We start from the raw sequence: 22366 nt of genomic DNA, 5'->3' as shown, positions 1-22366 counted from the left end.
TTCAGCTGGCTCCTTCTCATCCTTTGAGTCTCAGAGGTCTTCCCTGACCACCCTGTCTAAAGTGGGTCCCCTCTGTGACTTTCTCTCTTATGGAAGCCTATTTTATTCCCTTCTGAATACTTCTTACTAGCATTTCTTCCTTGTGCAAGATCTGTGAGATAACTTCCTAGGGGTGGAATTTCCAGGGAGACAGTTCTTACTGTGTACCTATAGCATTGCTTGATTATTGTACCACACGTAAACCTCTTTACAAAATGAAAGCAGATAAGGCAGGTGGGCAGTGTGGCATAGTGATTAAGAGCCTGGGCTCTAGAGCTAGGCTGCCTGGATTTGAATCCAGCCTCCACCACATCCCGGCTGTATGATGCCAGACAATCTACTAGCTCTGTTTCTCAGGTTCCTCATCTATAAAATGGGGATTATAAGGACAATTATTCCATAAGTTGGGGGCAGATGACTGTTAGCTATCTTTCTCCACAGCAGGTTTATGGCAAGGTCAAAGCATGTTAACCTCCGGTCTGGGCCTTTCTCCATTACAGAACATGAACTACTCCTCCCCCTACGGAGGGTGGAAATAGATTCAGTTGATGCTGCTTAAACTTTCCCACCAAATATCCCAAGTATCTGGGAGAATGAAGAAAATATCCAAGTATAAAATTATTTGAAATCTCACATATTCACTTAGAAATTGATGCCAACTTATATTCGATACTGTATGTACAAAGGGGCATAAACTGTGAAGCTGACAGAGATCAGACTCTAACTCATATGGCCCTTGAGGCCCTGAAAGGAATATTGCATCCTTGTGAAATTTGCACAAGTGAGATTTTGACCACAGCTGCTTAAGACTACTGTATCTTCCCACTCAGCCTTTCTGTCCTTCTGGCCATCACCTTACTTCTCCCATTTGAGTGGCACTGGAACGACCCCTGGGCATTTTGTATTTGTAATGCTGTGTTACTTTTCTTAAAGAAAGCTCCCCAGCGTTTTAGTCTTGGCGAACCGGATTCAACCCTAGTAAAATGTCTGTTTTAATATCAAAAGAAATTGTCGTTTTTCCAAAAAGAGTCTTTGAGGAAAATCGATGCTGTGGGAAACCAGGGCGTTGGTATCCTGGTTCCCTTGTGAGCCGAACAGGACTGCCCCCAATCCCCTGGGGGTTTACAGGCTGTATCAACCCCCCGCCGTCTCCTCCCCCATGCGCTGTCTCCTCCTCCACGCACTGTCTCCTCCCATTTCCACCAGGTGGTTCTTCAAAGGCATCAGCCGGAAGGATGCAGAGCGCCAACTCCTGGCCCCTGGCAACGTGCTGGGCTCCTTCATGATCAGAGACAGCGAGACCACCAAAGGTGACCCAGCCTTCCTCACACTATCTAGATAAATAGATAGATAGATAGATAGATAGATAGATAGATAGATAGATGGATGATAGATAGATGATAGACAGAAGATAAACAGATAGATAATAATAATAATAATAATAATAATGGCAATGATGATGATGATGATGATGATGATGATGACAGCCAACATTTACTGTTTACATCCCAGCTACTTTATAATCATTACTTCTTTTAATTATCAGGCAATGTGATGAGATAGGGAGGTATGATGACCAATCCCATTTTGTAGATGAGGAAACTGAGGTACAGAGAAGTGATGTACTCACTTGTCCACTGTCTCAGAGCTGGACATGGAGGTGCCTGGATGAGAACCCAGGCAGCCTGACTCCACAGCCCACTCTTACCCTTCACTGCCCAGGTGCCAGGCCGGTGCCAGTGGTGGCCTGACAGGGGTGTCAGGAAGGGGTGTCGGCATGCTGACATTAGACGGCAGGCTTCTGAGGTCTCGCTCCTGAGCAGTGTCTCTCTGACCGATGCAGGGAGCTACTCTTTGTCCGTGCGAGACTACGACCCCCAGCACAGGGATGCAGTGAAACATTATAAGATCCGGACCCTGGACAACGGGGGCTTCTACATCTCCCCACGGAACACTTTCAACACCCTGCAGGAGCTCGTGGCCCACTACAAGAGTAAGTCCTGACCAGGACCGCACCCCAACTGGATGGGCCTATCTCCTGAGAATCTTGGTCAAGGGTATGTTGCAGCCTCCGAGGCTTGCTGAGCTCTTCTGACCTTCCCCAAACATGGTTGCTTTGGATTTTCCTGAAATCTTAGGCCTATTGAGCAGAAGGGTGGAGGTGGCATCTTATTATGCCCTGCTCTCTTGGGAATGTCCCTGATTATGGCAGCCTGATAGAACATGGGCCGGATGCAGTGAACCAGGCAGGGGGGCCTCCAAGGGGAAGCCTCTGGCTGGCTCAGAGCTGGCTGCCCTCGACTGACCAGGGGCTCTGTTCCAGAGGGGAGCGATGGACTCTGCCAGAAGCTGACAGTGCCCTGCGTGTCACCCAAGCCGCAGAAGCCGTGGGAGAAAGATGCCTGGGAGATCCCCCGGGAATCCCTCAAGCTGGAGAAGAAGCTTGGAGCTGGGCAGTTTGGGGAAGTCTGGATGGGTAAGGATCCAGGGCCAGGGGGTGGCGGGGAGGGAGAGAGGAGGGAGATCATTGCTTTCAGGAATAGCCCGAGGCAGAGTGGGAATGCCACCCAGCGCCTGAGAGATTTGAATAATAACCATAAAGGAGCATTTCCTCTGATAGCAAACCAAATTGTCTCACCATGCAAACACTGATTTGCCTTTGAGGCTAGGCCTGTTGGGCTCAAAAATTTCCTTCTGGGAAGCAGAAGCCATGGACTAGGAATTCACTCCCTCATGTATTCCTAGTCTATCAGTTTGGGGTTGAGATAACCAGAGGCCTCTTAGGAGGATGAAAATTAAGAGTGGTGAAATACAACTTAGAAATTTCCAGCTGAGTTCAGTGTTGGCAACTGCTAAGCAAGCTGCTCTGGGCGCCCGCCGTGTACCTAGCGTCGTGCCAGGGCATCATGGGACACCAAAACGTCACGTCCCACCCCTGCCGTCCTGCCCCTCGTAACTTGAGAACAGCGATGCCTGCTCTGCAGAATTGCGGGGTAGACGCAGTGTTTGGCCCAGTACCTGGTGCACCCCATTGTGTTTAACACTCCACTGTATTCCGAATGAGAGTGAAGACAGCTCACAGAGATGTAAACAATTCGGCCAGAGAAAAGAGGTTTAGAGTCCACGTACTCCTACTACGTTTATTGAGAACCTGTTATCTGCTAGGCACTGGATAAGAGAATGTGGCAGAGAAGGTATGGAGAGGAAGGTAAGACAGATCTGAGTAATTAGGTTAGAAAACCAAAAATATTATATAAGGCTTTTAGACTCTTACTATAGGAAGACCTCAAATCAGGATTAGTGGTTCCTGGCAGCCAAGGCAAAAATGGGACCACCACAAGCAATGATGAGATCTATAAGATCATCAGCAAGAGGAAACAGGGGTGGAGTGGGGTGAGGGAACAGCATATGCAAAGTTCCTGTGGTGGGAGGGGGATTGGGTGCTTGAGGGGCTGAACGATATGCAGGTGGATTAGTGTACAAAAGGCATTGAGCAGTTTGATGGATGATGAGGCTGGCAAGGTGGGCAAGGCCAGATCATTCAGGACCTTGTAGACCATGAAGAGACTCATGTTCATTTTGACAGCAATGTTAAGATGAAAGCATTTAAAGCAAAGATGGGGTGTGTGTGTGTGTGTGCATGTGTGTGTGAGACATAATTTGAGTGAAGTTTTGAGGTTATTCTTTAAACCCTACAATAGCCCTTCAAAGACAGTGCTACTATTTCCACTTTACAGATGAGGAAACCACAGCTCAGAGAGGTTAAGTGACTTGCCCAAGGGCCCACAGCCTTCCAACCCATATCCGTCTGAACCAAAGCCCGTGTCTCTCCTTCCCTCTCTAAGGGCTGAGATGAGCAGGAAAGACTTTCTGGAGAAGGCATGTCTGCAGCTGGGCCTTCCTGGGCTGTGGGGAAAGAGCAGTGGGGTCTGACCACCTGTCCTGCTTTCTGTCCCACTCCAGCCACCTACAACAAGCACACCAAGGTGGCTGTGAAGACGATGAAGCCAGGGAGCATGTCCGTGGAAGCCTTCCTGGCAGAGGCCAACCTGATGAAAACTCTGCAGCATGACAAGCTAGTGAAGCTACATGCAGTGGTCACAGAGGAGCCCATCTACATCATCACAGAGTTCATGGCCAAAGGTACTGTGATGGAGGGGCTGGGGATGCAGGCTGGGGCTCATACAAGTCAGCTGCAGACTCAGAGATGACTCTGACATGGTTCTTGACCTCAAGATGCCCCCAATCTGGTCAGGAGCAACTTAATATGCAGTCGCCCAGCTCTCCCGGTTAAGGGGATGAAACCATGTTAAGATGATGGCAGGGGAAGGGGAAGGGGAGCACACGAAGCTGCCAGGAGAGGGGAGTAGGGCAGAACCCCCCTGGCGATGGGAAACGAGGCTATGAGTTCACTGTGAGCCTTAGAAGCCAGGGCAGCTCTCCCCTTCGCCCACCTCCCCTTCATGGCCCAATGCTCTGGAAAACAGATTCAGCAAAGCATTGATTCCAGGCTGCCCCAACCCTGCTTACCCATGATCCAGAATTTCTTGGGGATTTTTTTTTTAGGCCACCATTTCACAACTATTTTTAATCCCTGCCCATTTGCTGACTAATAGAAACATGTCACCCAACCTCATGTAGTGTGATTTGAAATCTAAAACTGTTTTCATTTTCTAAATACACAGTTATGCCCGCTTTATAAAACCATGGCCCTAGTCATCCAGGCTCAGAAAGCTGCCTCAGTGAAAGAACCAGTCTAGCAATCACAAAGTTATTTTAAAACTCTCCAATTCTATTTCTCAAACACTAGGAATGGTGAATAAATACTTTTATTTGAACCCGTCACTATGAACATTTTTAACCATCAAGTAGAGAAAAGTAGCCACGTTGCTTCCCCTCCCCCATAGGAAGCCTGCTGGATTTCCTGAAAAGTGAAGAAGGCAGCAAGCAGCCATTGCCAAAACTCATCGACTTCTCAGCCCAGGTGAGAGGCTACTGCAGAAGTTTGGGAAGTAGGTGGAAAGGGCATTCAGTGATTTACTTTGCAGCACATACTTACTGACCACAGACTACAAGAATAACAATAATAGCTAACATTCATTGAGTGGTTAGTATAAAAGTATCCTTTTTGTATGTGCCTTAAGTATACTTATTCATTTAGTCCTCACATCAACCTCCTAGGATGGGATTTTCTTTTTTTTATCTACTATTATGTAACAAACCACCCCAAAGCTTAGGAACAATTTATTATTTCTGTAGGTTGATTGATGGGTTGGCTGGGTGGTTCTTCTGCTCTACGTGATGAAACTGAGGTCACTCATGTGACTGCATTCTGCTGAGAGCTTGCCTGGCCTAGCATGTCTGGGACGGCGGCTCAGCCTCCAGGGTCTCTCTCCACGTGGCCAGAGCTTCTTTACAGCCTGGTGGTGAGGTTCCAAGAGGGAGTATACGAAGGGGCCAAGCCCTAATATGCGAGTGCTGATGAGGCCTCTGCTTGCACCACGCTTGCTGATGTCTCACTGAACAAAACAGGTCACATGGCCCAGCCCAGAGTCAGTGAGGGAGGGGACTGCCCAAGGGCATGAGTCCATTGGGGGCCACGTGTCATCCCATGACACATGACAAGTGCCATCCCATTTTACGGAATAGGAAATTGAGACACAGAGAAGAAGATAAATACAAATGAGGAAACAGAGGCCCGTTGAGGTTAAGTAGCTTGCCTAAGTTACTATGTCAATTCTGAGGGATACAGCAGTGAACAAAATGAAAAGTATTTCTGTCCCCGCAGACTTGATAGTCCAGATGGGAAGACAGATATTGAACAACTGAATGTCTTAGAGAGCAATGGGCCAAGAGTCCTGGCTTAGTGAATGTAGTACCCAGCAAAATAATAGTGTACACAAATCACAGAAACACTTCTTCAAACTCCATTTTCTTTCTTACCTTCCCTTCATTCTCTGCAGCTACTCTCACTCTCAGCCTGAGTGCTTTTTACCCCTATCCTCTCTCATTCTCTCCTATTTGTGAGAAAACAGGGAGGAAAGGGGTACTATGGGAATACACGGCTGGAGCACTGAACCTGGTCCAGAAGCAAGGAAAGAAGACTTCCCTGAGGAAGTAGCCTCTTGGCTGAGCCCTGAAGAATTAGTAGAAGTTAGGCAGATAAAGAGAGAAAAGGGTATGCTAGACAGAAGAAACAGCCCAAAGGGGAAAAACAAAAGAGCTGGGCTTAATCAGCTCTCCGGAGCCAGGGACCGAAAGGGCATATGGCCAGAAGCCTGGTGGGCATTAAGAGACCTGTACCCTGGCCTACGGCTTGCCCTTCTGGAGATGCCTATGGCAGAACTCATCTGAGTACACAAATTGGGGGCAGGGGTCAGAGGTATAATAAATGGCCTTACCTTTCAGAACTTGGAACGCCAGAGACATATGAAAATCAAGGCCTGGCAATTTGATTTTAATGGTCCCTATCCCCAGAGAAAGTAGTCTGACCTGTTGATAACTTATAGCCATCAAACTGGCAGAAACCTTGCTCGGGGAAGAGTCAACTAAACCAAGAGCCGCCCTCTCCCTTTCACAAATGGGGAAACATAAACCGAGGGAGGGAAAGAGATGCCAGGCCCTTGGGCATCCAGGAGGACTCAGGGCCCAGGGACATGAAGCAGCCAGTCCGGGGACCCCGTCTTTGCCTCCAGTCCTAGAGGCAGATTGGCACAGTGCTGGGTACCCCAGACCTACCACCACCTGGCTTTGGCACCACCTCGGATCCACTCTGGGTCTCAGTCTCTCCATTTGTCAAATGAGGGAATGGGACCACATCTGTGGTTTTCAAGTTCGGAAGCCTGTTTTTAGGCGCAACTCTGTTTGCCAAATGAAATCTTAATACGGTAGCTGACTATCTTAAAATAGGTCAAAATGGAGCTCCTCTGTTTGAAAGTGGGGCTCAAACGTGGCCTTTCTTTTGTTCCCCCACCCCCAGACAACCTTGAGGTATCAGTAGGATTCAGTTTGAAGAGCTGGCATATCCCCAGAGGCTCTCTTCAGCCTGATTCTGTGATTCCCTGATACTTTCAAAAGAAACCCAATGCCCGACATCATGGAAGCACTTGGTAGTCATGAAATCTTGTTATCGGATCAACCCCCAATTCTTAGACCAACGCTGAGCCCAGTAAACTTGTCTGTTGTTCATTCAGTTGACAAAATCTTGAGAAGCAACGCTCTGTATGCATACGGGTATACATGTGCTTAGGAGCTGCATGGGATTTTGGTTTATATCCCAGCTCTGTCCGTATAGCTTTGAGCAAATTGCTTAACCTCTCTGAGTGCCACTTTCCTCAACAGGGAGCACTAATAGCCACCACTGAAGTGAATATTTATGTGCCAGACACTGTTCTAAGTCCTTGATGTAGGCTTAGAGGATTAATCCTCACACAACCCCTCAGAAGCAGGTTTTACAGTTGTCCCCATTTTACAGAAGAAAATGAGGCACAGAGGGGCAGAGCAGCTTGCTTGAGATCACAGACCTGAGGGGCTCAAGCTCAGCTGGTCCAAGTCCAGAGTCACTTAGGCATTATCCTCTACTATTCTAGGTGGGTGAGTCCCACCTGTCCCACTGAGCTCATTTGAAAATCAGTAATGTGAGTATCTGCCAGTGGCTACTAAAAATGGGAACTGCCAGCATCACACTATGCCAAAAATTCAGATGTAATAATGGATAGGTGAATGGACCCTGAGCACGGCTGTTGGAGTTCCAATCCTGATCTCCACTTGGGCCAGTTATTTATTTATCATCTTACTATAAATGAAGAAGCTACAATGTCTGCCATTAAAGTAATAATTGTGGTTAACTGTTCCTCTAAAGACTCCTTATAAATTTCCCACATCCCCCAAACAAAGATCCTGTCTCACCCCAACCCTAGCCAGCTAACTACCCCAAACAAAATCAGAAGTCTTTCAGGTTTTTGTTGGAAAGTATGGAGACTCAGACCTTAATTCCAACGGTCATGGGTGCCCCTTGCTGGCCACTTCCTGCAAGTGCACTACCCGCTTTACTCAGACTTTGAGCTGGCTGGTGCCTGCCTGGGTTTTGGTCTGTCTGGGCAGACATACGCCCCTCCAAATAATCTCACCAAATTGTACCCAGCTGCAGTCCTCCAGAGCACTAGAGTTCTGCAATAATTAGAGAGAGCATGGAGCACTGGAACTGGACCCTCGCAGACTGGTTTGAGTCTGACATTCATAACTTTCTTGGTGTGATGGGGAAAATGTGGCCCTCTATAAAACAGAGATTGTGAGAACACCTGCGTCAAGGAGCTTGAAGACAAGTTTGTAAATTATAAACGCTTTTTGCTGGGTGTCTGAGGGTTGATCATAAACCTCCTTATGAGAGTTAATGTACAAATCCTTGTAAGTAGAAAATGTCTCAAAGGAAAATTCCACATCTTTCTGTCAGATGCGCCCAGGGCCATGTTATGAATAAGAATTCCCTACACAGTCTATTATTCACTCAGCAGCCATGATGACATTATACATCAGACCATGTCATACTCCTGTTCAAAGCCTTCGACTCTCTTCCCATCACACTCAGGTACACTCCAACTGCCTATCCCAGCCTACAATGTCCTTTATGATCCATCACCTCCCTCTTAGCTTGCCCCACTGTCCCTGTGGCAACTTCTGCTCAGCCACCTGCTCCATGAACCTCTTTCCTACCTGGGCCTTTGTACATGATGTTCTCTCTGCCAGGAATGTTCTTATTTGACACACTTATTATCATCACTGAGATCTTTGCTTAAATTTCATCTCCTCAAGGCAGCCTTCCCTGATGACCCAATCCAAAAAGCCCTCTAGATTTCATTTCTTGTTAGCCCTCTTTATCCTTTCTTTATGGTAGTTATTATCACTTTCTGGGTCTGTGCCTAGCTCACCACCTGTTCAAGTAACATGTCTGGCACCCACAAGACATTCAGTAGGCATTTGTTGAATGAATGAATAAATTTTTCCTACCCAGGCTTAGGGATGAAAAAGGTATGAGATACAACAGAATTTGATGGGAGCCTAGGTTGTCCCCAGAAAGGGAGTGGGGGACGAAAGCTTTTCATCATCTCCTGGTGAAGGTGTGTAGGTCCTAGAGAAAATGTCATTGCTTTTTCCTTAACGTGATCTCTAGAAGTCTCAGAAATCTAGAGAAGCCCCCACACTGACCCAGGCCCCGAGGATCCCCCTAACCTGGATAGGTCAACAGAGAAATGCTAGCCTGAGCTCAGGACACTTCCACAAAAAAGGGGTAGCTGGCACACACGTTCTTCTCTTTCCTCACACTGGGACACTCCTGTTCTGCTTTTTGGGGGACCCACCTTGGGCTGGGCCAGATCTGAGGATGAGGGTGTCTCTGTTTTGGGTGGAGATTGCGGAAGGCATGGCCTTCATCGAGCAGAGGAACTACATTCACCGAGACCTCCGGGCTGCCAACATCTTGGTCTCCGCGTCCCTGGTGTGTAAGATTGCCGACTTCGGCCTGGCACGGATCATCGAGGACAACGAGTACACGGCTCGGGAAGGTAAGGATGCTGCTGAGGGGCCCACGGGCCCTGCTTGGATGGGTCGTGAGTGTTGAGTCTTGAGACATGTGGAACTGCTGGGGAACATGCAAAGGTACCTGTCCCAGCATTAGCTGTGTATTATCACGTTTGAGCATTAGCTGTGTATTATCACGTTTGAGGGAGGCCTTCTGGATTTAGGGTCCTGTCCTGCAAAGTCACCGGTGACTCTGAATTCAGATTGAGTTAGGTGAGTGCTTGTTGAAATTAGGTGTAAGAGCAACTTCATGTGTAATAGACAAAAACAGGAATCCAAATGTCTATAAATAGGAGAATGGATATATAAGTTGTGGTATATTCACACAATATAATGTATATAAGCAATGAAAAATTACAAACCAACACTACATACACCAAAATGGTTGATTCTCACAGACATAATATTAAAACGAAAGGACTCAGACCAAAAAAATAGAAGCTGGATGGTTTCGTTTATATAAAATTCAGAAACAAGCAAACTTGTGTATAAATGTTCACAGCAGCATTATTCATAATAGCCAAAAAGTGGAAGCAACCCAAATATCTGTTAACTGATAATCAAATAAACAAAATGTGGTCGATTCATACAATGAAATATTATTCAGCCACAAAGGAATGAAGTACTAACACATGCTAAACATGGGTAAAGTTTCAAAACATCATGTTAGTGAAAGAAAGCAGACATAAAGACCACATCCTGTATGATTTCATTTATATGAAATGTCCAGAACAGGCAAATTTATAGACAAAAAGTAGATTAATGGTTGCCTAGGGCTGGGGTTGGGAGTTGGAAAGAAATAGGGAGTGACTGCTATGGATTTGATGGGGGTGGAGGGGGAATATATGAAAATCTTCTAAAATTCACAACTTTATGAATATACAAAAAAACATTGAACTACATGCTTTAAATGGGTGAATTGTATGACCTGGGAATATATCTCAATAAAACTTTTAAAGGAAAAAAAACAAGTAAAACTCATTATGATGAAAGAAGTCAGAATAGTGCTTACCTGGAATGTAGGGTACTGACTGGGGGACAGGAGGGAGCCTCTGAGGTACCAAAGGGGTACAGTATTTTGATCTGAGTGGTGATTACAAGTATATACATATATAAAAAAAGCATCAAATAGTATATGACAAATTTGTGCACTTTCTTTCATGTTTGTTATGATGCAATAAAAAAATATCAAAACTAAGGGCAACCACCAAAAGAAGAGAGTAGAATGTATAATTTTTAAACTAGGAGAGGATAAGCAGAAATAAAGAAAACTTTCTGAATCCCAAGGAAAATATGGACAGAGAAAAAAAACACATAGGGCATTATCAAAACTTGACCATGTCCTCAGTCATAGAGCAGGTCTCACCAAACTCCAAAGAGCATGTATCCCACAGACCAGGAGTCCCCAATCCCTGGGCCATGGACCAGTATCTGTCTGTGGCCTGTTAGGAACTGGCTGCACAGCAGCAGGTTAGCAGCAGGCAGGTGAGTGAAGCTTCATCTGTATTTGCAGCCACTCCGCAGCACTGGCATCATCACCTCAGCTCCGCCTCAGATGGTCAGGGATTAGATTCTTATAGGAGCACTAGCCCTTGATGCCAAAAAGTTTGGGGACCGTTGCTATAGACCATGTTCACCAAACACAGTGTAATTAAGATAGTAATCAGTAACCAAAGATTAACTAAATCCATCCCAAACTAGATGAAAGGAAGGGAGTAGAGGGGGAGGTAGCCAGTGACCAGTGGAAACCTCAAAGGCCAAGGCCGAAATCTTCCCCTGTTGCCAGGGGTGATGGGGTGAGGCATCAGCTGCAACCTGTACTCAAGGCCCCCTGCAGTCCTGCCATTCCCAAAGATTTTGTGACCTCTAGGACTCCGCTCTTCAGGAATTGGAGGTCACAGGGGCACCAGCTCAATACACAAGGTGGTCCCGGAGAGAGAGGTGCCCCAGCGCTCCCCAGGCCCCTATGCTCTCTGCTCCCCACTTCAGCCATCTGCCTCAGCATGGATGTTCCTTGCTCCCACAGAGGCCAGGTTTAAGGGAAATCACAGTTCACAGGGCTGAGCGGGGTGTGTGTGTGGGGGGGGGGGTAGTTGTGGGCAGCTGTGCCCTGTCCTGTTCCCTCACCCTAGCAGTGACCTAGTCCTGACTGCTCCCCAGACTCTCTCTGACTCTGCTCTGTCCAACTCCACAGGGGCCAAGTTCCCCATCAAGTGGACAGCTCCTGAAGCCATCAACTTTGGCTCCTTCACCATCAAGTCAGATGTCTGGTCCTTTGGTATCCTCCTGATGGAGATCGTCACCTACGGCCGGACCCCGTATCCAGGTAGGGAAGGGGGCATCAATCAGCTTGGGGCTGCTTCCTGGGCCCAGCCCGGCTCCCCTCTCTTGTCAGTGTGTCCATGCAGGCCGAGTTCTTGATTCTCACCCCACACCTTTCCTTGGCTGCCCCATCTCGGTTAAGGTACCACTATCCGCCCAGTTTCCTTTATTTTTATTTTTATTTTTCAATTAGAGTTGACATTCAATATTATTTTGTATTGGTTTCACGTGTACAGCATAGTGGTTAGACATTTATATAACTTACGATGCGATCCCCTTGATCAGTTTAGTACCACCTGGCACCATATATAGTTATTACAACATTATCGACTGTATTCCCTATGCCGTACTTCCCATCTCCATGACTATTTGGTAACTACCAATTTGTACTTCTTAATCCCTTCACCTTTTCCACCCACTTTCTTAAGCCTAAAATCTGCCTTTCCTTTCTTTCCCTTTCACCCCTTACCACATGCAAGAAGTCACAAGATTCTGGGTATTTGACTCTAAAATACATACCAAGTCTGTCCACTTCTAACTCCACAGTCCCTACCCATATCCAGGCCAGTGTCATCTCTCGCCTTGATGGTACAGTAGCCAACTAACCAGTTACCCTGCTTTCTCCCTTCTCTCCTATAGGTCAATCTCTACTTGCAGCCCAAGGGCTTGTCTTAAAATTTTAAATCATATCTTGTCCCTCTCCACCTCTAACTCTTTCATGATCTCCCACCATAAGTAGGGTACAATCTCAAACTCTTAATTATGGCCTGCAGGTTGTGCATGATCAAGCCCCTGCAACTTCTCCAGTTTCACCTCATGCCGCACCCCACCACCCAGTCACCTACAGTGCCGTACATGTCCCTGTATGTTCAGAACACCCTGCACTGTTTCCTTCATAGCATTTATCACGATTGATCAGTATGTATTTGTTTCATATTTTCCCATTAGACTCTGAGCTCCACCAGAAATCGTGTGTATATTCCTCACTGGTGTATCTGCACTGCCTACCTCTGTGCGTGGCACATAGTGGGTTCTTAGTAACTATTTGTGGAATGGATGAATTTATCCACATGCCTGTCGGCAGCACCCTACACTGAGTAGACCTCATGGATATACAAAGATACAACCAACATATAGATTGCCTGGGACTTAGTAAATGTTGTTCTCTGCTCCTTTTTGGTTGAGACATCTCCTGGGATATATGTAGCAACGACACTGGGAAGAGGTGGGAAGAGGATATAAAGAGTCCTTGACTTTCATGTAAACAGTCTCGAATTTGAATCCTGTCTGTATGAACTATTACACTTTGAGAAATTCACTTCCCTTCCACCCCAGTGTCTTCACCTTTCAAAAAAATATGGCAATGATATCTATCTTGCAGAGGTGGATATGAAGATTAGCAAAAAAAGATATAGACACTGTTCATTCAACAGTACTTATCAAATTCCTACCATGTGTTGGGCTTTGAGGACACAGTAAAAGATGAGGTCCCTGCTTGTAAGGAGTTCCTGCTCTAGCCTGGAGGAACACACACTAAACAGACACACAGTCTCAGCCGGCGGTCTCTGCTGAGAAAAAAACGAAGCAGAGGCATGCAAGAGAAAGTGACATGGGGGTCCTGTGGACAGGGGGCACCTGTCAGAGCAGGTCATGTTTAAGTTGAAAGAAAGCTGAATGAGGATCTAGAAAAAGGATTTCAGGTAGAAGGCACTGCTAGCTCTTATGGCCTGAGGTGTGCCTGAAGAATTGTAAGGAAGCCAGGGAGCTGGAGATAAGGAATGAAAGCCGATGGTAGATGACGAGGGTGGCAGGGGCCATGTCTGGAGGGCCCTGGGTCATGGTGAAGAGTGAATGGAGGTTACTCTTAAATATGCGGAAACCATTGGAGAGTTTGAGGCAGGGACATGGCATCATCTGATTTCCATCTGTCGGTGTTGCTTTGGTTCATTGGGGAGAGTAGATTTGGGGCTGGGGACATGGTGGCAGCCACACAAGTGGCACAGGCAGAGGTGGTGATGGTAACAGAGGTTAAGTTGATGGGTTGGTGCTACATTTTAAAAGAAGAAAAGATGTGACTTGCTGATGTGGAAGGTGAGGAAGAGCAAAGAATCAAGGATAGTTCTCATGGTTTGATTGAACGACTAGGTAGGTGATGGTCTAGGGACAGGAGTTCAAGGGTTCTGTTTTAGTCTAGTTAAATTTGAGGTGACTTGTAGACATCCAAGTAAAGACGTTTGAAGAAGCACTTGGATATTTGAATTTGGAGTTCAAGACTGGTGATATAAAATTGGGGATCACAGACAGTTAAATGGTTGTTCTTGAGGATAACTAACAAACTTTAATTGAACAAGGAAATGGTCCAACTCATACATAGGGCGACATTAAGTCTGGCTACCTGACTGTTTTGTTGTGAGGGAACACCAGGAAACACCAGGCAGTGGCTTTTGGAACCCTGTATCCGTTTGGATGGATTAGGCTGCAAGTAACAAACTTACAGACTCAGAGTGGTGGAAGTGATAGGCAAGTTATCATTCCCTATAGTAAGGCATTGGCGACTGGTTAGTTCAGCTGCTCAGCAGTATTGCATTCCCTGAAGGATTTATATCACAGCACCCACCAGGGTCTCAAAGAACCCTATACTAAATTGAAAAATCTGAGGACTCTGGGTTAGTTTCTCTGAGGTCGTCTTCCTCATGTGGTCAGATGGCTACTGCAGCTCCAAGGGTCACATTGTCTAAGTATCTAAAGGAAGGAGGAAGTGTGTGTCCTCTGAAGTCTCTTTTCATCATGGAGGAAAACCTTTCCTGGAAGTCTCCCAGGAGACTTCCCTCAACTCCCATTGGCCAAAACTAGGTGCCATGGCCCCGCTCTCACTGCAGGGGAGGCTGGGGAAGGGAGTATCTAGCTTTCGCAGTGGGAGGGGCTTACCTCTCAAGAGGAAGTGGGGAGTGATGGCTGTTGAGGAGGCAACAGCATCTGCCATCCCTGGACTCCTTTCCCCAATCCTTCTCTTTTTGATGCCATGGTTCTTTCTCAGGGAGGTCAAACCCCGAGGTAATCCGGGCACTGGAGCATGGATACCGGATGCCCCGACCAGATCACTGTCCTGAGGAGCTCTATAACATCATGAGTCGCTGCTGGAAGAACCGCCCTGAGGAGCGGCCCACCTTCGAATATATCCAGAGTGTGCTGGAAGACTTCTACACGGCCACCGAGAGCCAGTACCAACAGCAGCCGTGACGGGTGGGACCAGGCACTTAGGTGATGCCTCTGAGGTAGCTCCAGCACCATCTTCCCGGTGCCTGTTCACCCTTTCCACTCCCAGACACCCACCCTCACTCCAGCAACAGTTCCTCACCTGTCAAGTGGGTGGGTTGGACTGGACGATTCACCATTCTCAAGAGACCCCAGCTGGATATTTCTATTGCCTGGGACAGCTGGATTCCAGTTACAGCTGTGGTTTAGATGGGAAATTTTAAAAATAATGAAATAAATATTTAAATAAAAGATACAAATGCTAAAGCTTTTACCGATAGGTTGGCTTTTCTTCCAGTCTCTGAATATCTATTTGCCTTTTTGCTGGATGACAAGTCAGAATTGGGGAAGGCCCTTCCTTCCCCAAGAGTAGTAGTACAGAAAAGTAAGGTTTAATACTGAAAATTTTCTAACAGCTGCCAAAAAGTTGCTCACTGTGTTAGTTCCCTATTGCTGCGGTAACAAATTACCACAAACCTGTGGTTTAAAATGACACAAATTTATTATCTTGCAGATCCAGAGTTCATCAGAATTCTGAACTGGGTTGGCAGGGCTACATGCTTCACAGGCACTAGGGGAGAATCCATTTAAGGAAATGGATTCTTTTCTAGCTTTTAGACTCTGCCGCATTCCTTGACTTGTGGTTTCTCTCTGCTCCTTACTCCAAACTCTGCTCCTGTCATTGCATCTCCATGTCCTTCTCTGAGTCTGCTGCCTCCCTCTTTCACTTGTAAGGGCCCCTCTACTTACACTGAACCCACCTGGATAATCCAGACTAATCTTCTATCTCAAGACCCTTAATTGTATCTGTAAAGTCCCTTTTTCTGTGTAAGATAACATCTTCACAGGTTCTGGGGATTAGGATGTGGATATCTTTGGTGGGGGAGGGGGCATCATTCTTCCTATCACACTGCCGCTGGGATGCTGGATGGGTTTTTGTCTCTGAGGAGCTGGGTCTGCCAGGATGACAAGAATGATTTTTCACGATCAGGGTCCCTGACTCTCCTGTGCTGGTTGGTCTGGATCTCCCCCAGCACCAAGGGTATTTCTCATGGCCAACAAGCCATCAAAGTTACTCATATTGCATCCACCAGTTGTATTATTCATACTGCAGGAATCTTGTGGTTTGGAAATGTGACTGCTGAGAAGTATCTGGTACCCTGCATGGGAAGCTCTTGGTAGAGGGGAGGGACACCTGGGAAGGAAGCAGAGAAGACGGTGGTGGTGGGCCCTTTCTGCACTTTGTCTCAATTAAAAGTCCCTGGCAGATAGCTCTTGCTGTCAGAGGAGCAATGAGAACATGTGACAGTGGGATGGAGAGCAAATGACACCTTTATGTATTATTGCATTCCCTGGAGGATTTATTTCACAGCACCCGCGAGGGTCCCATGGAACCCTATACTAAATTGATTTTGTACCCCTGAGTAGCACAGAGTCTAACCTTAAGAACTGAGTATAAGAACAGTGGAAAATAAAGCTATCAGTGTTTCAACTTACCTAGTTAGTAATTGAATTTCTCTCTTGCTTTCTGGTTTGGGATGTACCTTTGGGTATCTGAAAGCAATAACCAGGATCTTGTGAAAGGAATCTGAATTCATGATTGTGGTACATTCAATTGCTGTTCAGTAATCCATAGCAGTAGTATATTGCCCTGCCCCATTTGTTGATGTTGAGCTTGGCCATGAGACACTTTAGCCAATGGGATATTAGAAGATGTGACACTAGCAGAGGCTTAAAATGTGCTTGTGAGGCCAGCTTGCCCTCCAGCTTTTTCCCCTGAAAATAGCATGGTCCAAGAAAGATGTGTGTCATGTGGAGAAGATGTAGACCCAACCCACAGGTTGGAGTTAAATCTAGCTGAGCCCAGCCTCAATCAACTGAACCCCAAGTGACCTGTGGATATGTAAGAGAGGAGTAAATGCTTAACATTATAAGCCTTGGAGCTTAAGAGTTGTTTTGTTACATGGCATTACTACAGAAATAGCTGACTGAGACATGATATCAAGAGTTGGAGCCTATTGCTTTGTGAACGAGATCAAAGAGTTAATTTATGTCCTCTCAATCTATCAGTTTACATTGCCCTACACTCTGATTTAGCCCTCTAGTCACAGGAAAGAGAGGTGAAAACATGGGTGTAGATACAACACTAAAAGCATTATCCAAAAGAAAAAAAAATGATAAATTGGACTCAGTTAAAATTAAAAACCCTGCTCTGAGAAAGATAGCATTAAGAAAATGAAAAAAACAAGCTCCAATGTGGGAAAAAATATTTGCAAAACACAGATCTGATAAAAGACTGATATCCAAAATATACAAAGAACTCTTAAAACTCAACAATAAAAAAACAAATGACTCAATTTTAAAAAGGACAAAAGACCTGAATAGACACCTCACAAAAGAAGCTATGCAGATAGGAAATAAACATATGAAAAGATGCTCAACATCATATGTCATTAAGGAAATACAAATTTTAAAAAACAATGAGATACCACTACACACTTATTTGAATGGAATAATCCAGAACACTGACAATACCAAATGCTGGCAAGGATGTGGAGCAACAGGAACTCTTATTCATTGCTGATGGGATTGCAAAATGGTGCAGCCACTGAGTCAACTATAAGCACGGCCTCTGTAGACTGCTTGCTGAATCTTAACAGGTTGGCCCAGAGGGGCTAAACTTGGCCAGCAGGTGAACCCCTCTCAGGATGAACTCAGTGAGAACTTTAACAAAGAGATAAAAAATAAATAAATATAAAACACAAAAATGGAAATGGAAATTATAAAAGGGAACCAATCAGAAATGAAGAATACATTATCTGAGATGAGGAGTATATTAGAAGGAAACAACAGGGTGGATGAAGAAGAGTATCAAACCATCAATAGAGGATGGGGGAGCCAAGGACACCCAATCAGAATGGCAAGAAAAAAGTAACCAAGAATACAATAATAATTTAAGAAGCCTATGGTACAAAATTAAGGGTAACAACATCCGTGTCATAGGGGTACCTGAAGAGGGAGAACAAGAAGTTAAATATATATATTTGAAGAAATAATGATGGAAAACTTCCCTTACCTGGTGAAGAAAATAGACATACAACCCCAGGAAGCTCAGAGTCCCCCCCAAAATGAACCCGAACAGACCCACACTGAGACACATTATGATGAAAATGCCAAAGGTTAAATACAAAGAGGGAATCTTAAAAGCAGCAAGAGAAAAGCAGTTAGTTACTTATAAGGGAGCTCCCATATGGCTGGAATTTGATTTCTCAAAAGAAACATTGCAGGACAGAAGGGCTTGGCAGAAATAGTCAAGTGTTGAAAACCCAGGATCTACAACCAAGAATACTTTATCCAGCAAAGTTATCATTTACAGTCGAAGAACAGATAAAGAGCTTCCCAGACAAAATAAGCTAAAGGAATTCATCAACACTAAGCCAGTATTACAGGAATATAGGAGGGACTTCTTTAAGAAGAAAAAACATGTATCAAAAACATGAATAAAGAATAGTAATAACTACATATTTATCAACAAGTACCTCGAATGGAAAAGAATTAAGTGCTCCAACCGAAAGATAGGGAAGCTGAATGGATAAGAAAACAAAACCCCTACATATGCTGTCTACAAGAGACTCACTTCAGATTAAAAGACACACAGACTAAAAGGAAGGGTTGGAAAAAGATATTGTCTTGATGGACCTAGAGGGTATAGCGCTGAATGAAGCAAGTCAGATAAAGACAAATATCACATAATTTCACGTACATGTGGAATCTAAAGAACAAAATAAACAACAATAGCAAAAATGGTAACAAACTCATAGATACAGAGGATATTTTGAGAGCTACTAGACCCAAGAAGGGTTGGGGGGATGGTGAAAAGGGCGAAGGGCTTAAAAAGTACAAAGGGATAGATACAAAATAGTCATGGAGATATAAAGGGTAGCATAGGAAAATAGTCAACAATGTAAAAATTATGTAAGGGGGAAGATATTATATAGAATAATATATTTTTCTGTGCCAACTATAATTGAAAAAACTCATTGGCTTGTACAATGTAAATATGAGCAATTAATTATCTATTATACGTCAATAAAGCTGGGGAAAAATGCTTCAGCCACTTTGGAAGACATTGGCATATTCTTATAAAACTAACATACTCTTACTACACAATCCAGCTATGCATTCCTTGATAAAATTTCCTAAAAGAATTAAAAACTTATGTCCACACGAAACCCTACACACTAATATGTGTAGTAGCTTTATTTATAAGTGTCAAAACTTGGAAGCGACCAAGACGTCCTTCAATAGGTGAATGGATAAGCGAACTGTGGTACAGCCATATAATGGAATACTGTTCAGTGATGAAAAGAAACGAGTTATCATGACATGGAAGAACCTTAAATGCATATTTGCTAAGTGAAAGAAGCCAATATGAAAAGGCTACACACTGTGTGATTCCAGCTATATGACCTTCTGGAAAAGGTAAAACTATAAATACAATAAAAAATCAGTAATTGCCAGGGGTTGGGAGGGGAGGGACGGGGGATAAATAGGTAGAACATAGAGGATTTTTAGGGTGTTGAAACTATTCTGTATGATACTCCTAATGGTGGATACATATCATTATATATCTGTCAAAACTCAAGAGGATGTGCAGCATAGAGTGAACCCTAATATAAACTTTGGGCTTAGGTTAATGATATTGTATCAATATTGGCTCCTCAATTATAACATACATACCATTAAGGCAGGACGTTAATAATAGGAGAAACTGGGGGCTGGATAAGTGGGCATACAGGAACTTTGTACTTTCTACTCATTTTTCTGTAAACCTAAAACTGCTCTAAAAATATAAAGTCTGTTAAACAAACAAAAACATGGTGATAAATTTTGTGCTCCCAATTCTATTGGAAAACTGCATGCACTCCTACCCTGGAAGGTGGCAAAGAAAGTCATGGATACAATGCTCCATTCTAAAATGTTAATGACTTGCTTCAATCTAGCTTCTCGCTGTGGTTTGAGTTCAAATATAGGGAAAGCACTTGTTTGATATTTCCCCCCCTGTGAATTGGAATATAAAACTGCCTCCTTATTCCCTGACCTGAGCCCTCAATTTTGTCATGTATCTGTCCTCTTCACACTATATCTGAAATGAGCATATATCAATTTGCATTCTATTTGCATCCCTTCCCTTTCGGCAGTGACTGTTAGTTGTCCCCATATTCCCCCTTCTTCTAGAGAAACAGAATTTTTTTTTATCAAGAGCATGTGACTACCCAGAATGAAGACTATATTTCTTATTCTCTTTGCAGCGAAGTGTGGTAATGTGATTAAGTTCCAATCAAGGGGTTTTAAGTGGAAGTACAGCATAGCACTTTTCAGGGTCCTTTCTTAAAAGACAACTGATATAGGCTCTTTTGCCCCTTATTTTTCATCTCCACTTCTATTGTGCTGCCTAGAATGTACATGTGAAGGCTGGAGCTCTGGCTGCCATCTTGGACCCTGAGGAAAATGAATTAATTCTAGGGATGGCAAAGCTAGATGGAGCCTGGATCTCTGAAGGTATTTTAGGCACAGCCACCACCTCATCAAGGACAATCCTCAAGAGGGTGTGGCATGCACAGTAGTGTCCCTTGAAGTGAGCTGGGCTTTTAGCTGCCATCACCTGCATCACCATGCCTGAGAGCTTTTTTCCTAAAACTGCAAAAAGCCTCAGCTACCAGTGTTCTGAGAAAGCCAAAAGTGCTAAGAATCAACACCCTCTGAGATTAATGACTTTTGGGAGTTGGTGTATAAATGCCCCAGCTCCCTTGCCCCTTTGAGATAACTCTGAGGTGTATGTTTTGTGTTGTTTCCCAGGGTTTCCCAATAGGATTAAACTTCAGTTACCCACAGTGGTAACCTGCTTGACAACATCCCCTCTCCAAGTATAGTTCTGACATGAAGGTGAGTTGAGAGTTTCACTTATATTCATGAATAAGATGAAAATGAAATAATGAAGTACGTATCTCTTCACTTGTTAGTCGATGGAATGAGGAACTTGTTTGCTGAATAAGGTAAGAGTTTCTAATACTGTCACATTTTTGTGCTAATCACAATGTGACAGCTATAGACACGATATACTTAAAGTTTCATCTGCATTATTAACATTTTCTCCATCACTTTAAGTCTAGACTTGCAAACTATGGCAAACTACATTTTATTGGAACACAGCCACACCATTATTTATTGTCTGTTTCAGCTCTTGTACCACAAGGCAGAGTTGAGTAGTTGTGACCTAATCACATGGTCTTTAAAGCCTGAAATATTTATTATCTGGCCTTTTACAGAAAAAATTTTGCTAGCAAAACAATAATTCAAGTCCTGATTTGTATCATTTGCTGATTTTTGTGGCGTAAGTAGTCCTACCACAGCCAATTTCAAGATACTGACTAGAACTGCATTATAACTTTCATGGGCTTTTGTGGGATAGATATTATATATTTATGAATAAAATATATATTAAATTAAATATAAATGATAGTTGACAACTGCATTGACACACAGATGAATATTTTAATATTACATATGAAAACATTTCTTCAATCCCACAGTTTTTTCCTTCTAACTTCAAAAGAAACTAATTTCTTTTAAACCTTTTTATGGCCCTAAAAGTATGGTGGCCCTCGTGCACTGTGCCCACTGTGTTAATGGATATATTGGCTCTGCTACCAACCCAATACCATGGAACACATGGCTGGGAAGAGGTATGCAGTGGCACACCATTTCACAGTATGGTTATTGCACACATAAAATAGATGTACATAACTCAAGAGCATAGATATTAGTAACATATAGCAAAATTAATAGGAAGTAGTATGTTTTAAATATCAAATGCTTTTATTTTAATATCATTTATTTAGTTTTTAATTTCTATAATTTAATTCTCAATAATGCCTATGCTCAACAATCAGCTCACAAAATTCCTGAGACTTTAACTATTGGCAGTATAATTCTGGTACACCATTACCTTCCAATGTCCCTTCACCTCCCAAATAAACTACTTTTGCTCGAATCCTTGTCTCAGGGTGGGCTTCTGGGGACATCAAATTAATACAGAGGAAAGTAAACTTCCATCTTGTTGAGCCACTGTTATTTGGGTGGAGAAGGGGAGTCTTCCTTACAGTTAGATCTA

At 44.2% G+C, this 22366-nt stretch overlaps 1 protein-coding gene across 2 annotated transcripts in view; it reads left to right on the top strand.

Moving 5' to 3' along the window:
- The window catches only part of HCK (HCK proto-oncogene, Src family tyrosine kinase), a 33926-nt gene extending 17238 nt beyond the window's left edge, over positions 1 to 16688 (top strand). For both annotated transcript variants that reach the window (XM_016148829.2, XM_016148828.2), the window contains exons 6-13: positions 1246 to 1349; positions 1883 to 2032; positions 2363 to 2515; positions 4003 to 4182; positions 4947 to 5023; positions 9446 to 9599; positions 11810 to 11941; positions 14975 to 16688. In XM_016148829.2, the coding sequence (XP_016004315.1) occupies positions 1246 to 1349; positions 1883 to 2032; positions 2363 to 2515; positions 4003 to 4182; positions 4947 to 5023; positions 9446 to 9599; positions 11810 to 11941; positions 14975 to 15177 (1153 nt within the window). In that variant the 3' untranslated portion in view covers positions 15178 to 16688. The remainder of the gene's footprint in view (positions 1 to 1245; positions 1350 to 1882; positions 2033 to 2362; positions 2516 to 4002; positions 4183 to 4946; positions 5024 to 9445; positions 9600 to 11809; positions 11942 to 14974) is intronic.
- Positions 16689 to 22366: the final 5678 nt, after the last annotated feature.

Source organism: Rousettus aegyptiacus, unplaced genomic scaffold, assembly GCF_014176215.1.
Source record: "Rousettus aegyptiacus isolate mRouAeg1 unplaced genomic scaffold, mRouAeg1.p scaffold_m13_p_12, whole genome shotgun sequence".
NCBI lineage: Eukaryota > Metazoa > Chordata > Mammalia > Chiroptera > Pteropodidae > Rousettus > Rousettus aegyptiacus.
The sequence above is the reverse complement of the archived record's forward strand: the minus strand, read 5'-3'. Positions and strand labels throughout refer to the sequence as shown.